General features: G+C 44.5%; 1 protein-coding gene across 3 annotated transcripts in view; it reads left to right on the top strand.

Annotated features, from left to right (window-relative positions):
- Window positions 1-18,366, top strand: part of CSNK1G1 (casein kinase 1 gamma 1) — a 111,560-nt gene that overhangs the window by 48,248 nt on the left and 44,946 nt on the right. For all 3 annotated transcript variants that reach the window (XM_075431530.1, XM_075431528.1, XM_075431529.1), the window contains 2 exons: window positions 4,040-4,080; window positions 9,533-9,602. In XM_075431530.1, the coding sequence (XP_075287645.1) occupies window positions 4,040-4,080; window positions 9,533-9,602 (111 nt within the window). The remainder of the gene's footprint in view (window positions 1-4,039; window positions 4,081-9,532; window positions 9,603-18,366) is intronic.

The raw sequence follows: 18,366 nt of genomic DNA, 5'->3' as shown, positions 1-18,366 counted from the left end.
TTGCATAGTGTCCAGAAGTCAAACATCAGCATGATTGACGCACAGGTCTCACAAAGAATCAGGGCATCTCAGCAGCAAGCAGCAGGACCCAAACTAGAAGAAAGGCTGCTTATTTGTATGTTGCCGAGTCAGAGCAGGTCGATCAGATCTGGGACGGTGCCTCCCAAAAGCAAGAACCACCCAGCTGACTGCCAGGCTGCAGTTCAAAGCCAGGAGCTGTGCTTTAAAACAAATGAAAAAGTAAATAAAGATGGTAGTAGTGTCTGATATTGGGGCAGATTTTGTCTCTGCTTCCCAAACAACAAAATCAGCATGTGAGTGTCGGACTAGAGTAATGCTAGGTGTGGAGGGCGTGGGTAAGAGCAGATCCTGTGCGGGATCCACACTAGGAGCCGTTATTTGGAGACACGTGCTCGTGGAAGGGACAGCAAATCTGGCACTACAAAATCGATGTGAACTCACGTCTCGGGTGCCCATGGGATCTGGTCTCTGCAGATACTGTGCTGTCTGGGGTGAGCTCTGCTTGGTCTTTGGGATGACTGATTGGATGTTTGCTTCATTACCCAGCCCTGTTGTATTATCAGAATGTATTGTCCGTATAGCAATGAGCTAGAAGGAATGGTCAAAGCATTTTTTATTTGTGTTGTTCATGTAATTGTGGCTCTTAACCTGTGGGAATGGTGCACGTGAGAGATCGATCGCTTTGGACTCTTCACCCGACCTGCGATCTGTCCGTGTATTTGACACATCTTATAGCCAGGGCTTGAGAAATCCGCTCTGCTAGGTTTCCCACGTGAATGCCGGTGACTTAATGCATCACTTCTCATTTAGAATATGTAGTTCGTAATTGTCAGTGGAACTACACAAATCTGAGGCATGAACTTAGTCTCTGCCCCGTCAAAAGCTTTGCCTGAACTGGGAGGGACTTTTGTTAGCACAGTTATATCATCTCAGCTGTATTGCAGATCTTTGGTTTTACTGAGATAAGATGCAGCTTCTATTCATGGCTTATTTTACTGTGCAAATTCACTTACTCTTGTGAGCAGTACTGCCTTTACTCTTCCATTTTAATACCAGTGTTTGGGAAGGGTTTAAAGTTCAGAATCTGGACCTGTTTGCACCTCCTTATGTTCAAAGTCTCCCCATAGTGTGTGCGCTGAGGAGGGTGAGCTGGGGAATGAATTGGTGCATTTACCTTTGGCTGCTGACCTGACATCTCAGACTAGTGTTTTGCCAACCCCAGCTTTTTATGTGAGGAATTTCGTTACCAAAACTGTCCTCTATCTAGTTCTCAGCCTTATGAACCAGACCATAGTAGGCTGGATTATGGCCCCACAAACATGCAGGATGCTAGCAATGTCCTTCTGTGCCTTGAAATGAGCTTGGAAGAGCCCTGTTTCCCCAGTATCATTATCCTACATCGGTGGGAGAGCAGAAGTGTTGCCAGAAGATCTGTGGGTCATCGCTTCCTGGATGAAGTTACACCCCTGCACATCGAGTGCCAAAACTGCCTTGGAATGGTGCATCTCCAGGATTGTGATGGAGGTCGTGGGTTCTGTAGGGGATGGCGTTCCCATGGCTTCCTCTTTGGGATTTTTTGCTGTTTAAAGCATCTGACTTTCTCACTTATTTGGGCTGGAGCTTCCCTTAGCTCAGTGTCCTCAAACTGAGCATCTTGATAGGAGTTTGATCCCTATCGAGAGGGAGGAGGAAGTGTCAGTGGGTGAGCTACAGCTGGAGCTGCTGATATGACTCATTTGCTGGTAGCTAATACGGAGCAGATAATTTAAGTGTATTTAGGCTGCCTTCTCTTAATGTCCTTGCGTGTTCTCCCCCCACCAGTCATCAGATGGCATCAGGCTGGAGCTCTTATCTGTCTCAGAAGGGTGAAGCAGTTTATCCTGCCACCTGCTTTTCCGCCGATTTGGCCTTTCAGCTCTTGCAGTGCTTTGAAGCCACTTTCCAATGTCTGAGTGTTCCTGATGCAGCTGCAAAACCTCCTTTCTACCCCTCGTTTCCAGCCTGGAGATAATAGCTTTTATTAAAAGATCTAAAGAATTAGATTCAGATGAACCCTGTGTTGCAAGGGTTAACAGTGGAGCTCAGCTTACTCATCTGCTTACATAAAACACTTCCTCTAAGAATATTTAACCTCACATTTAAATGCCTGCCCTGTGTTAAACATCATTGCCGGTTAGTTACTGTAACAGGTTGAAGATTTCTAGAAAAGTTTAGACTTCCTGGCGGATGTTAAAGCAATCTGCTCAGTGTGGGACCTGGACTGGGAGTTCCTGATCTGAAGTTCGGAGGGCAGAACTACACTGAGCAATGTAGTGGTGAAGGTATCAAAAGAAGTTGAATGCAGAAAGTATGAAGCTGTCATAAAGGAAAATAAATAAATGGAGAGTTTTCCCTGATAAGTATTTCAGCATTTAAAGATGACTGTTCATCTTCTCTCGTGTTCAGAAAGTCTTTAATTTTATTGAGTCTTCCAATGCTGTTGCTGCATGCAAAGAGCATCTATATGCAAGGGAGGATGTGGTATGTTTATTAATGATGTCATGTAGAGATGCTAGAGCTGCCCAAACTTCTCCCTGCTCTGAAGTATGTCACTCCCTGTCCTGGACTTTCTCAGTAGCTGGTCTGTTCTAAGCATCAATATCTATTCCAGGAATTGGAAAATAAATGTGTAATAGAGCTGGGCAAAGCTGATGCTACAAATAAGCACTGACAGCTTCCAGTGTAGATTGGTACTGAATTTTGGAGCTATGGTCGCTCAATGAAAACTGACTTGTGCTGTGGCAGTGCTAGCAATGATGGGCAAAGAAGGTCAATGCTTCCCTGTATAAAATCGTGGGGAGCTTTTTGCAGTGAAGGCCGCCCCCCTCGAAGGATGTGGTGGAACTGGAGGAGGTCGGAAAGGTAGCAGAGATGTTGGGATGGTGGGACAGATCAGGTATGAGAACTGCTTGAGCATCCTTCCCCGGTGATGTCTCTTCCGGGAGAGTTTGCTGTCAGTGAGGAGCAACATGGTGAAGGGGGAGTGATTGCTCAAATTTCCTAGCAGAGGAACTGGAGGACGTTGAATGATATGGTGCCTGGCAGCTTCAGAACACACAGAGAGACGCTCCTTGACACAAGTAGCTGTGTGTCTCTGCTGCAGATCGCTATGGCTGCTAAGGGCTTGGCTCAAACACCAGACAGGTTCCTGGAGGAAAAAGCTACAGCTCCAGCTGTAGCACGAACAGGTACTAGCTCTGGCTCGGAGTCATGCGGCTGCGATACACCGGCAGCTGGCTTCGTGGTTGCCTGGTTGTACTTGTCCTAGCCTGTTGCCCTTCGTGCTTGCCAGACCTAGTATCAGACTGGACACCTGTCTGTGTTTTGGGCTCCTGACAACGGGTTTTGTTCTTTTAGTGTATTTTTTAACATCAATGGTACTCTTTTGCAACTGGAAGTTGTTAGTCTTACTAGATTACGAGGATTGCCTTTGTGCCGCGGGCATACAGAAGGCATTTTATACACACTGCCTGCCTGTTTGTAGAGGAAGATGTAAAAGCTGTGTGTTGGTACAAAGGTTATTTTCGTGTGCCTCCTGGCAGTAGTCACTTTGATATGTAGCACGAATAAGTTAGTGATATACCTGTAAATCATAGGATAGAATTATTCAGTGTCCAGCAGATTCCAGATATATCTGAAAAAAAAGGTGCTCTGACTCTTCATTATTTTGTTTCTCACTTTTTTTGGCATGATGTGGAGAATAAAACCTAACGTGTCTGGGATACCTCCTCAAACGCTTGCATCGAACATAAGTGGTGCCATAAAACATAGTTATCTTATGCTGAATGGAAGATAGTGTTTGCCTGCCCTGGTCAACTGCTGCAACTTATTATTTTGAGGCTAGCACTTTGTTAAAGGCATGAACTTCAGCAGGGAATTGAGAAAAGGCAGCTCTCTGCCTTCAGTGATGCTCTTCTGCATTGTCTCTCTAGCTGCAAGTGTTGAATGTGGAACTAAAAGATTTTTTTTTCCTTCGCAGGTAAAAATCTCTACACCAATGAATATGTAGCGATCAAACTGGTAAGTAGAAGCTTCAAGTGTTCTTAAATGACTTAATGTTAAAAATTTAGACAAAAAGCAACTTTATCACTTTGGGCTTAATGCTGCTCTTGCCCTCAGCTAGAATAACTTACTGAAACCAAGATATATTCTTGAGAACGCTAAAAATGGGGAGAGAACCCATCCCTCCACCCACTGAACATTTTTGGTACCTACATGGTCTGTAGCTGTCCTGTACCGGTGAAAGCCTCGTTCCTCTTTCCAAGCTGGCTGCCAGGTCCCAGTGAACAGCACTGACTGTGAGTTTGCCACCTCTTCCTGCTCACTGGGTTGAGCCTTTCTGTTCAGGCCTCCATCGGTTCTCCAGGCCTTCACCTTTCTCTAGGTGGGTGTTTGGTTAGGAGCGTGGCACTGTGCAGCCTGCTGCACTGTGGTTTTGGAGTTGAGAGGGGGGGTTTCAGTGTCGAAACTTCTCTTGGGGGAAAATAGCACAACTTGGTCTGGTACTGTGCTGATAGATGGCAGATGCAACAGGTGAAACGAGATCCAATTCAGTGAAAGTCGCCCTTTCCTCTGGCTGATTTGGGTGGCCGAGTATTTATAGCCACAGTATCTTCAGAATAATTTTCTCCTTTTACATTGTAGGGTGGTAAAAATGAATCAAATTGGGTCACCAAAGCATTGCAGGAGTTTCATTAAAAAACTCTAGTTCCAACAGCAGCGAACCTCAGAACTTGTGCAAGCGGTATAGTTCACAGCTCTCTTCTCATCCGGTGTCATAAGCCCCAGTACCCGTTACAGGTTATTTTCTGTAATAGCAGAAAATATGGCGTAGCCCTCCCCAGGTCCACGCAGTGACTTCCAGGTTTCTTTTACCTGGAGCTGCGAGTGGTCCAGGTAAGAAGTCGTCTTTGAAGACTGCTTCAGGGCACAAAGGCACTGTGGGCAGCGGTGGTCTGAAGTAGCAGTGTAGCGGAGGGGAAAACTCCCTAACTCCTAGCTCTGCTAGATTTATAAAATCATAGGCTAGTAGTTTGATTTTATGCCTTAGCTTTTCCTGTCTGTAAACTAAGACTTTCATTAGTCTCTTGGGGTTTTTAAATCTCATGTCTTTGGCTGTTGTGCTCTTTTCTCATATGCATGCTCTTTAATCACAGATCCAAACCCTAGAATCTGAAGTTAAAGTTGTAACGCTAATTTGGTATTAGCAGCAAACATGCCTGTTTGCCCAAGAGATGCTGTCTGGCAAAATGACAGGAGTCATTCAGATTCCAGAAGATCAAGATGGACTCGGTGTATTAATTCTGATCACGTTCAAGTGCCACAGGTCTTACATCTCTAGCGTTCTCCTTATATGATGCAGATGAAAAATAATTAGGGCTTTGCAGGAGGGATTCAGTTTCAAGCCTGTTGGCAAATGTCAGAAGATACTCTGAAATAAATGCCTGCAGTGGAGCTTAGGATGTCCTTGATATGGATCCACATCAGGAAGGAGGACTGGTGCTTGTTCAGCAGCTCGCTTTTTAGGCAGATCTGACAATAGAAAATGCACTATGTACAGAGAGGAGGTGTTTTATTGAATCAATAACGCTTCTAATTTGCTTTCAAAGATAATCCCACAAAGGTACAGCATTGGAGGGCGTAAGGAAGTAGTAATACAGGAAAAACACAGCTCTATTAGTCCAAAGGATGAATGCTTATTTCTCTAAAAACAGTGCCTGCAGTGACACCTCCCAGTAACCTGAAACCTTGCAATAGCTGTGTGGCAGAGTTGAATGGCATTACCTTTATTGCTACGTTAATCTTACCTTTTTTTAACCTTTTTTTTTTTCCCCGGTAGTGTTCTTTTTGTTTCCCCGAAACATCTGAGTGTTAAAGCAGTTACTCTTCAACACATTCCAGTTTTATTTTCCCTGTTGTGATTCATGCTTAAAAATCTCCAGTCCTTCATGTCTGAAGGACTGGAATTGCCATCCAGTGGCTGTGAAGGCATTTGCATACCTACTCTGTTTTTGAGAAGATTAATGAGTACAAGAGATGGGGTCTTTTTTGGTCTCCTAGTCTTAGGCTGTATTATCTGAAAGTAAGAATTATTCAGCCTCCTCGGCAGCCAATATGCTTCTCTTACATGTGTACTTAACTGTCCTTCAAATAATTTGTGGACTAGTGACAGAGCAGCTGCATTCAATGTACTTAAGGCAGCGTTTTCTTTTATCTGCATCATTGGACCAAGTCAAAACTCTGCTCCCAAGTCCTTCTAGCTGTATGAGATGGTCTTCTGCAACTGCAACCTTGCTGTCTCAGCTATTTGTGCCTCCTGTCATGATATTAAAGCTGGAAAGTTAGAGAATTGTGTGATGGATGCCAAAGAGCTGATCAGAAAGTGCTGTGAAATTCAGTCTCATGGTTTCTCTTTAGGAGTGAGGATTGTGCTGCATCTTGGAAAAGGCGGTGGAAAATACTGCCTGTCTTCTGATTTGTGTGGTGTTACCATATAGCTCCTCCTGCTCTTCAGCTGAACATTATTTGGTTAAGGACATCTAGTTCATAGAGGGGTTTGTCTTCTGAAATGCTGTAGCCGTATTTACTGGTTTAAGCTTCTGAGAGTTTTTAATACCTAGTTGCACGTAGTGGAAATTTCTTCCTGGGATGAAACCATTCCATTAACATACATATGTAGTCTGAGCACAGGTACCAAGCTGTACCCTCTTGTAGTGATCGTGATGCCCTTTGGTTCGAGCTGTGGATTTTGTACATTAGGCAGTAGCAGTAGCAATCCAGTTATTTTTACTACAAGTGCAACATCTGCCAGCATCCTTAAGCCCTTGGCCTACAGGACAACCATCTGTTCTGGTATGATCTTCTTGGAAGCTACCACGACTGGCAAGCGTCCAGAGCTCAGGCTCCAGCAGCTCCTGATGCAGAAATGGCTTGGGCTTGTTTTGTCACGAGCAGCCGCACGTCCTGATACATTAATCCTTCTACCTTTATCCAAATATTTTGTTTGGATAAATAAACTATTTGCTGAACAGTCTGAGTTCCTGTTGCCCTAAATCCCTTTGCTGTGCAGGTGTCTATAGACTCTCCCTTAAGCCACCATCAATGAGTATCTTGATTTAAATGCAACCTATATAACAAACTTGGTTTTGCGTTGCTTTATATTTGCCTTCAGTGCAGGTTCTATTTTGCCTTCAGAATATTTTTCACCAGTGTTTTCTAAGTAGTTGGTCATATTTGACTTCTGAATCTTTTAAATATCAGAAAGTTGAGAAGCAACCAGGAGCGTTTTTTCCCCTTGCTGGCAAATGGAGGGGATGGCCCAAGCTGGTGATGAACAGCTTGGCTGGAAGTCAAATTGCATGAATTCCTGTACAAAAATTGTTCTTCTGACTTAAAAAGTCTTTAACGTGGAGTTCACGTGCACATTAGTCTTGCAGTGCAGGCCAGAGGTGAAACAAGACGAAGTGGATCAGCTAAAGCCTGCATGTTCTCCCATGCAGACACCGTATCGAAGGTGTTGGCTCAAACTCTTGTCTAAGATGCTCTTGCTCTGCCTCATAGGAGCTGATGTGAAACGCAAAATAATTTATTTTGTCTCGGTCTTAGGGGGCTCCTGTATAGGCAAACTGCTAGATGATGAGTTCATCAGATAGAGGGCTATTTAGCAGGTGTTTGAAACTCAGACTAGTTTGGGTGCTGTGCTATGAATTTTACATAATTTTGAGCATGGAGTGTTTCTTTTCTCAGAAACGAGGAAATAAACAACATCCAAACAAAAATTGAGGCCAGTATTAACTTCCATTTCAAAGATGTCTGGGCAGTAGGTGAATCCCAGGTGCACAGTTTTATTGAAAATGTAATGACTCAAGTCGGCTAATCTTCTCCATATTAACTTTATATTTTTAGAAGCTTTGTAATCTTGCATGTTAATGACTTTATGGATCATAGTTTTGTGCGTAAAGTGCAGATGAGTAACGGTTGAGAAATGTAATGTTTTGGGTGCATTGCGGACTTAGCCCTTTCTTTAATTCTGTGTAGTGAAATAGAATATTCTTGAGTGCTTTGAGATGTTTGGCTGACACCTGCTACTGAAGGGGGAGACTGCTTCATGTGTTTCTACCAGATATCTGGCTGCACTGTAACGCTTGCTGCAAGCAAGACTGTAGGCTTATAAAGCTGTGGTCTGACTTAAAACACAGATCTATGACGGAACATTTTTCAAAAATACAAGCTAGTGACCAGCAAAAATACTGTGGGCAGGCACAGTCCACAAACTGAACTTGGGACTTGGTCTTCTGCGGTGTTGACTTTCTTCCTGCCGATGTCCAGGGTCATTCTTCAAGGCCCAGGAACTTTGTTGAACAATTCTTCAATTTTACTGACATGAATGAGCTCTGTATTTACTTTAGGAAGTTATTTCCCCTCTAGAGTGCATATTGCAAGTCTTACTGCTTTTTGTTCTCTACTTATTTAAATGATGTCTAATGATGAAGGTCTGATGATGGAAGGCTCTGCAGAGGGATCTGGAGAGGTTGGATCAGTGGGCCAAGGCCAATCGTATGAGTTTCAACAAGGCCAAGTGCTGGGTCCTGCACTTTGGTCACAACAACCCCATGCGATGCCACAGGCTTGGGGAGGAGTGGCTGGAAAGCTGCCCAGCAGAAAAGGACCTGGGGGTGTTGGTCAACAGCCAGCTGAACAGGAGCCAGCAGTGTGCCCAGGTGGCCAAGGCGGCCAACGGCATCCTGGCTTGTGTCAGGAGTAGTGTGGCCAGCAGGAGTGGGGAGGTGATCGTGCCCCTGTACTTGGCACTGGTGAGGCCTCACCTTGAGTGCTGTGTTCAGCTTTGGACCCCTCACTACAAGAAGGACACTGAGTTGCTGGAGCGTGTCCAGAGAAGGGCAAGGAGGCTGGTGAGGGGTCTAGAGCACAAGTCTGATGAGGAGCAGCTGAGGGAGCTGGGGTTGTTTAGTCTGGAGAAGAGAAGGCTGAGAGGAGACCTTATTGCTCTCTACAACTACCTGACAGGAGGTTGTAGTGAGGTGGGTGTTGGTCTCTTCTCCCAAGTAACTAGCGATGGGACGAGAGGCAATGGCCTGAAGTTGCATCAGGGGAGGTTTAGATTCTATATTAGGAAAAATTTCTTTTCTGAAAGAGCGGCCAGACATAGGAACAGGCTGCCCAGGGCAGTGGTGGAGTCCCCATCCCTGGAGGTGTTCAAAAAACATGTAGATGTGGTACTTTTACGTTTAGCAGGCACGGTGGTGTTGGGTTGATGGTTGAACTTGATGATCTTAGAGGTCTTTTCCAACCTGAATGATTCTATGGTTCTATGAAGTCTGTTGTTAGACTTTCAGTCTAGGATGTTTTATCTTGAAACTTGAAGCATTGTGTGCAGTCACAAATCTTGAAGTATAGGATAGAACTTTTTTCAGCCATACTGATTTTAACCAGAACTTTTTTTCTGTTTTAGGAACCAATAAAATCACGTGCACCACAGCTTCATTTAGAATACAGGTTTTATAAACAACTTGGAAGTGCGGGTGAGTAAACCTACCTTAAGCTTATAGAAAGTTTGTGATTTCTTTATTAGATCAAACATTGCCATCCTTTTTGATGTGTAACTCTGACTTGAACTTACTGATCTGAGCAAATTCTTTTAGCCTCACACAAGATTTGGAAGAGATTTGGTCAGAATAACATTGTGATGATACTGGGTAATTATGTGGACCTAGAAACTCAAGTTAAGTGAGGATTGACTGATACAGGAAATACCCATATAAGTGTGTGTGTAAAACACAGGAGCCTGGAGGGAAAGTTATTTGTGTATAGAATGACAGATTTCAAAAAGGTGACAAAGTCTTAACATCTGGGAACTTGTGTAAGAATTTTTCTAATAAAAATCTGAAATACTCTTTTCGTTGATATTTACTGAATCGTAAGAGTGTCGCCCATGAGCTCAGTATGCTCTGTGTGACAGTAGTCTACAGCAAATATGAGAAGAACATCACAGGATTGGCCAAAGGTGGTTTTTATTATTTTTTTAATGTTTTCTGGCAAGCTCTCAAATTTACCTAATATAGGGCTTGAGCTTGTGTCTAATAGATTTTTTTTTTTTTTTCTTTTTCTTCCCTGAATTTATGGTTGCATTTTCAACCTATATAGACTTTTAGCATGTGCTGTTTCCCATGCCAGGGATTTCCACAGCCTTGATTACCCACTGCATGAGGAAGTCTCTCTGAAGCAAAGATCTTCTCTGCCCCTTCTGTGCCATGATCATGTATTGACCGTGGGCTTTGGCAAGTTTCCTACAGTACTGTAAATTTTTTACACTTTCTTCTGATTTTTTTTTCTGTTTTTGCTGGATGGACCTAGCTTCAACTTGCAGAGGATGTGCTTCAAAATACTAATTTCAACGCAGTGGGAGATATATCTACTCTAAGCTCGTAATATGCGGTACCCAAGCAGTGGTCCTGCATTTTTCCTTTTTGCTCCTTCAATTAATTTTTCTAATCAGTTTCCTTAATTTTATGTAGCACATCCTCTGGAGATTGGGTGCTATTGCACTCTGTGTTTTGTGGCTTCTTTGCTCCTTACAGGATGTAAAATCTGGGATGTGAGAGGCAAGTAAGTTGGCACTACTGGAAACACTAAAATATTGTTAGTTTTTTTAAACAGGACTTGTCTGCTGACAAAAGGTGCTATTTTCTGTGTATTTTGTGTTCCAGTGGTAGCATCTGGTATTGTGCACAAAGCTCCTTATAGGTTAATGTCGTCACTTAGTTCGTTACCTGTGCTTTTGAGACTTTGGGCATTTGTGCTGAAGCCTGTGTAGTAAATAAATAAAATGTAGATTCACAGAAGTAAGACACTTAATTCTGCTCCTCGCTCCCTACTTGAATTCTGTTGATGCTTGCCATCTCTGTGATAACCCAGCCATCCCAATCCGCGTTTTCTATACCTGTTGGCTTGCTGCCACTTTAAAAATGTTATTGGGGAATTTTAAAACTGATCAAATGTTGGGGGCTTGGCTTTATTTTGGTTAGATAAAGTATTTTTAGTGGCTTTTCTCCTGTTCCTAATGAATTTAAACTTTTCATCCGGCAACACTTACCCACACAGGGCATTTCTACCCAGTCTAATGCTGTGCACACTAGTGGAAGTATTTCTGAGCGTGCTGCCATCAGATGTGGAGATCTTGCCTTCGAGACATCTCTTTCCTTCATTCTAGGTGGGGGCCGACTGTCATCTCAAGCCTTTTTGCCAGTACTTGTCAAGAGACTGTTGAGAAGCCTCATGAACAACATGACGTTTTATTTCTCTCTCTGTGTGGTCCCACGGGCATTGCAGCCCCAGCTCCGATAATCTGCTGAATGCCATTAGAAGCTCTTGTGCTACAGTTTTGCTAAAACAACTGGGAATAGGCTAGGAGCTCGGCTGGAGGATGTGAGCCACAGCTCTGGTCTCTCCATGAAACTTGGAAGTGAACAAAATACATTTTGGTGGAGTCAGACTGCCAGGACCAGGGAGCCTTCACTTGGTGTCTGCACGCCACGCTGAGAATTAGGGGAAGACCGTCTGTCTGTAAAAACAGTTTGGTGCTAATTAAGTGCCGACTCTGGGGAAGTAGATGGGTCTGTTCTCGGAGATGTTGTTAATGCCAGCCTCCCCTTAATGGTCCTTGCTTAAAAACTTCAGCTGCTCAGACAGCCTTGAACTTCCAGTAAGCGGGACTGGTTACTTGAAATTATCGTGGACTCACGAAGTGAAGACTAAAAGTGTCCAAACCCATGGTGTGTATGACTCAGAGGAGAACAACAGTAGTGTTGCCTGTGACGTGCTGTTCAATAAATTAGCCAATTAATCTTGCCAAATAACGTGACTGACTGTGAACCTCCCACCGTTAGCCTAAAAGTAAGACTAGTAAAAGCATTGCTGTAACGCTGCAGTAGCAGCGTGGTCCTCTTGTTAGTGCAACTGCTGCGCACAACTGGATGTACACCCAGATGGTCTCAGTGAGCAGTGTCTCTGAGAAGTCAAAATTATCGTTCATTGCAGCATTTGGAGAAAAATGGGGTTTATCCTAATGAGAAGAATTTTAGTGGTGATTTCCTTTTTCCTGGATATTCAGAATAAACATTTTAAAAGGTATGTTACTCTTGGATACTAATCATAGGAAGAGTTAGGTTGGAAGAGACCAGCCTACTTGGACATGGATGAAGTAGGAACCTTCTTGTAGGATACCTTTGTGTGTGTCGAGAAAGATGTTTCATCTCTAGTGTGTGACTGGATGTGTCCACTTGAAGTTGGGACTTGCCAGCAGGAACGTGTTCTGTGGCAGTCGGCCTTCCTAGAGAATGGTCTTGGGTGCTAAAGACTGCAGAAAACTTGGTTGTGACTTGTTTGCAATGTACCAGATCAAGAAGCACAACCTCCAAACTCAGGAGCTTAAAGGTTTTGTGCATCAAAACCCCTGCAGAAGCCTAACCAGTGTTGTTAAGGAGGTGTGAAGTGCTGGATCACACCAGTAGGACAGGTGCTACTTTTGGAGAGAAATTTGCAACTAGCTCTGTAATGCTGACTTTGTCCTGCAGTATATTACACAACACTTTTGCGGGGCTTTTGCTCCCAAATTTTAGAACAATTCAGTTAATTTAGGACCCTTTGAAGACTGAAGGATGTATGTTGCTATCAGTTACCCGCCATCATCACTTGTTGCCATCATCAAAAACTAACAAAATTGGTCTTTTTTTTTTTTTTTTTAGCTATACAGTCTAGTTTTGCATTTTCCTTGGTGTAGGTCAACAGAGTAGCAAATAGCCCAGTAATTCAGGGCTTTGTCTGAAGTTAATTCCTGGGGTGAGCTTCCGTGTGAGATGTCTCCGCGTGAACGGAGGAAGCAGCACAGTTGTGTGATAGCTGCCTCTTCCTTTTGCAGCTCCGCTGTGGCTTCCTGTGCCACGTGCTCCATCAGCATCAATGTTTAAAGGCTTTCTGACAAGGGAGTGAAGTTGCACGTTACCTCCCATCAGCACCAGCTTCCAGTCTGCCACGTGAATCAGCTGAAGATCACTAGTCAGCTTGGGTTGGCTGAGGAGAAGACTGGGTTTCTTGTGGCTTGTACGTCTTAAGACATATTTCACACTAGATTAAGATATACTGGAGCAATGAAAAGTTTGATTAAGGGATCTACACTAGATGAGTGTAGCTCTTTTTGCTGCTTCTCAGAATACCTCAGTACTGGTGGATATATCAAATGGGTTCAGATGTAGCTAATCGAGATAGTCCTGGGTTGGAAGAACCAACTGACAGGCGTCTCTGATGCGCTTCTGCAGGTAGTTGATGTGATCTCTGATGTTTCAATGTCTCCCTGCAGTAGGAGAAACTAATAGCTCCCTTATAATTTCCTACCTCGCCCCTCTAAATGGAGGGATGGTTGCTTATGGGTTTTCATGATTCTTCCTTAAACCCTTCTACCCCACCAAAAGAAGAGGCAAGGGCCTGCTGCACAGTGACCATCTGCTGGTTTCTTCTGTCTCACTGTGGAATTAAATATTTAATAATCTAAAATAGTGTATGACTGCTTTACCTTAATGAAGGCAGTGAAACAAAAAAAGGAAACTGCAGGCATGGAGTCAAAGACCTGATGGTCAGTCCGTAGGGTGTCTCAGGAAAGGACGAGAATTCCTTTAGGTTTTAGGTAGTCTGGAATACAATCTGTTTGCTCACCAAGATAATTGTTTTAACAACCTGTAGTTGTGTCGCTCTGTCATCAATCCTGTAAGATGCTGGTGTCGTACTGAACTGTTTCATGGTTGCTTTTTGTTGTAAAATCCATGTGAGCACGCATGAACATCCTGACATAGAAGATTCATCATGGCCTGGGGTATCCCCAGGATCTCACCTTACTAGTGGTGGCACAATCTGTGTACGTCAGTCCTAATTTTTTTTCCTGCTGGATAGCAGCTACCTGCATATGAACGTGAGCAGCACAGCTTTCCGCAAGATGTCCAAGTGCGATTTGGGTGTTCCTCAAAATTAGGCTCTTGCTCTGTGATCCTCTTTGAGGACTGACCGTTCCAGGTGTTCTTCTCCTCCCCAAGGCTGGTTCCTCAGCTCCTGGGCTTCGTCTTGCTCCGAGACTTCATATAGCTACTTAAATCTGCTGCTTCCGTACCCTGGGGACAAGGACAGCTCCCCCTCTGACTTTACTGGATGCTTTTACATCTCCTAGGGCTGCCAGAAGCAGTTCAAGTCTTCAGCGTATTTCCAGTCTCGGTTCAGTCACTTGAGCATGTGTCTTGTGTCTCCTATACTCCACGAACGTCAAGCACAGGCCTGGCTGCTATTCAGGATGTTTTACAAATGATAAATCAGTCCATACAGCTTGCAGGATAACGAGTGGAGGAGCTCCATCCCCACTGCTGGCTGATGTTTGGCTGTCTGGTTCCCTGTAAATACTGAGGTGAGGAAGCTGGCATTGGCAGAGCAAAACTGAGTTACTTTGGCCATGGTCAAACAGACCCAGCTCCTGACTCCTGAAATGGTTGTGGTTCCTGGGCAGTGTACCAAAAGGCAAAGCTTTTACTTTGCTCAAACTGCTCCCGGCTCACCCGGCCCTCCTACTTGGTTTGGGGTGGATAAAGCAGTTCACACAGCTTGCAGGAGCCCTGCCAGGCCCGTTGGGCCATGTTCAGCAGCTGGTGGCACGCTAAGGTCTTGGTGACTGCGTTGGCTTTGTCTTGTGGGCTCTTTTTGAGGACCTTCAGCAGGAATGGTCTTTTTGTGTTAAGCCTGATTCCAGATTCTCACCTTTCCTTCAAGTTAAACTCTCCTACAGACTTCACAGGGGAAACATCTCTCCCAAAGCTTTTGATGGAAATTCATCTTTTATCAGCAAGCAGTGCCTGTATTTCCCAGTCTCTGTTTCTCGCTCTTTGACAACCTTTGGCTTGAGCTGCTCTTTCTCCTGTGTAGTGTGGACATACAAGAGTATGTGGCCATGCTTTTATCACTGCCCAGCCCATCATTTGTATTTTTGGCTGCAATCTGCCGCAGCTCCTACACATCTTTTTGCATACTGTTGTATTTCCAACCAGCTAGTTTGAGGTGCACAGGGAGATACTGGCCTCTCCCGTTGACTAACTGCTCTGATCAGGAACTGGGCTGGCAGTGGGGGTTGTGTGCAGTGCTGCTCGAGCTTCTAGTGTGAAAGCTGGATCCTACTGCTCTGAGCTCTGCTAGAAAACACTTTAAATGGGTTTTAAATTTGTGAAGACTTTTAAACGTAAGACGCTGCGATGTTTCCTGCTGTAGGAACCTCTGTATCCTTACTCGGTGCCATAAGCATGTCTCTCGTCTGCTAAGAGTTTAACATCCTGTTGCCAAAGGATAGCTGAAGATGCTGTGCATGAACACTTCCAGAAAGCTGTTGTGTTCCAGGGGAGAGAAGTGTGACAAAGCTGTCTGCATGCCAGGGCGCTGGGCTGCCCTGTCTCGTGGACACAGCAGCCGAGCCGATGGAGCAGCTCCAGAGCCCTTAATGTGCTGCAGGAGGATGGCTGGATGCTGCAGGCACCTGCCTGTGCAGCCGTAAAGCTGATGCCTCTCCTCATCCAGCTGCTGCTGTGTCCGATGGAGCTCACATATCCATGTCTGCAGAGCCTCCCAATGGAAAGGGAAGCCAAATGCTGAGGCTTCGTCCAAAAGCTTTTTTTTTTTCTTCTCCTCTCCAGCTATGCTGGTTGGAGGGGGGGAAAAAAAGACTTACCTGTTTCTATAAGCCTTGCTTTGCTGAGAAGTTGGGGCAGACATGTCTGCTTGAAAAGCTTTATTTTTTTTGCCCCCAAGTGTATTTGTGCTCCAAACTCTAAGTCTTTCCTCGAGGACAGGGAGCCCACTGCTGCATGACTGTTGCTGTATCGCTCTGAGCCCAGTTCCCCTCTCTCAGGACGTGACCATGGCTGAAAAACATCTCCACATAATCAGGAAACTGCTCTTTAATCTTGCACTTCCATACAAATAAATAATTCACTGTGGTCCTGGGAAGTATTGACTTTCAAGCAGTGACCAGTAGATGTACAGGAATTAATTTTTTTTTCGTTACTACATTTGAAAGCATCTCTGGCATCTCTCCCCTGTGGTCATTAACGCTGTACGTAATGCCTTGCCTGCAAGCTCTGCCTTTGGAAGGTAAAATGGAGTACTGCTTCTTTTCAGGTTTCTTTTGGCTGTGCCGAGCTGACGATTGAGTTCCCGCATAGTGACAGCTTCTGCCTGTGCACATAGTGTGAAGAAGTCATGCATCTTTGATTCAGTAGTAGCTTATTTTTGTATCAGCTGGCAGATGAGTCACACCTTCCCCCATTACCTCGCAGTCCCACCTTGGCACATGTGATTCATAGCAGTCCAGTGTCAACATGCCTGGAGTTTCATGCAATAGCCAGCGCTTATCCCCAGGATGGGTAGGTGGCATTGGCAACCGGGTGTCAAACGTAATGAGCTGCTCTGGTGTCGTGGTGGAAAGCGGGAGAGGAGTCTGATACGCTGGAGAATCCCAGGAAACCGAGAAGATCTCTGCTCTCCCAGCCCACTCAATAGATGAGTCAGAGTGTACGAGCAGAACATACTGGGTCGGGGAGGGGTATGTCGTTACATATAGCATATTGACGGATTCTGTGGTTTTGTTTTAATTCTTGCTCTGTAAACAAGTTCACCTCCAACGAAGTATGGAGTCTGTGTGTTTACTTTTGGACCTCTTTCTGTTGCACAACTTGCTGGAGCGAAGCAGTCTGTTTGTCACGAAGTAGGACCAAGGAAAATGAAGGTGGTATAAATAACCAAGCCTTTTGCATAGTCTAGTCAATATTTGCATATATATTTTTCAATGTAGTTGAGCTGTCTGCTACTCCATACTGCGTATTAAGTTAGATTTTCAGGGTTGCCTACGCTGAGCACATTTTTCTCATTCTGTGTTGCTTTTGCTTTACTCATGACCTGCTGCACACTTTGTACGTACCGGTGTCCTGCATAAAGAAATTCTTTCCATGCTGGTTGCACAATGCTGTCATTCACGTAGCAATTAGGTAGGGGTCATTTGGGTAAGGCTTGTTGTACAGATGGATGTAAACAAGTCACCGTGGTGGAGCATGGTGCCAGTGCCAGCTGTTTCATGGGGAACTCCCTGTGTGCGATACGTTTGCCTGAGGGAGCTGGAGTAACTCAAGGCCACATAGGTGAGGGTTAATGGAAGATGTCTACACCCCTGTTTAATTAAGGAGCATGAACATACGCATTGGCTGTTGCTGTGGTCGCTTTAATCTTCAGAAATCCCACTCACATTTGCCACCTTAACGAAAACATTGTTGTAGCCAGGAGTTAAGCCAGCAGAAGATCACCCACAGCAAGGTCTGCTGGTCTGGGGGAGGACAGACGGTGGCGGGGTGGGGATTGCCACTCTGCACCCTGAAGCGGGTTTGTGCTGGCATGGAGCGACACATGGCGCTTGGCTGAAGCACGTTTGTGTCCTGCTTCATTGCATGGAAAGGCTTGTTCATAGCTGTCACACTGCAACTGTCTGGATGAGCACTGCAGCCTCCTCCTTTGAAGTATTTGGAAATATTTTAGAATATAGCTGTTCGGTCACTAGAAGTATGTAATAAGCGACTTAGTTGTGCAAAATGATACAAAACTGACATCCATTTGCACAGAAAGCAACTTGCGTCTTTGGGTCACATCTCATGTTTAATCATTTCCTGACTTCAGATCCCTGTGATAGAGCCTAGCACTCGTTTTAAGCTGTTGGGTTAATTTTCTGACAGCGAGGAAAAACTCTTCTCCCTTCATTCTCAAACCTTGTAAAGAAACGTGCCATTGGCAATAGGTTTGAGATGCCTCAGCAAGGAGACATGGTCTCATTCCTCTGGAAATGGACTTTTTAAACAAAAAGTGCAACTCGTGGAGGTCCCTCACACTTAGCTGCACCTTTAAAGAATGGTGATTGGCGGCTTCATTGTAAAGTCAGGGTAGTCCAACGAACTTTGGAACTTGAGGGACCTCTGACTTCAGAGCTTTTGAACTGCAAAGTAAAATGTAATAACTGTAACATCGCCAGTTAAAGCCTGCCTGCTTTCACAGGCGGCTTGCTGTTGATCTCTGGGGAGTAATATTTTACTATCTAAAAATACTTGGGTTTTTTTAATGCGGCAGTTCACTTGTTAGGACAGGCTTCCTGAATATGCACATTTCAGCATCTCTTAACATCAGAAGTTTTGACTTCCTTGGGCTAATTTTAGGCTTTGTCTATTA

This window comes from Opisthocomus hoazin, chromosome 10, assembly GCF_030867145.1.
Source record: "Opisthocomus hoazin isolate bOpiHoa1 chromosome 10, bOpiHoa1.hap1, whole genome shotgun sequence".
NCBI lineage: Eukaryota > Metazoa > Chordata > Aves > Opisthocomiformes > Opisthocomidae > Opisthocomus > Opisthocomus hoazin.
This window is presented reverse-complemented; position numbering and strand designations above follow the sequence as displayed.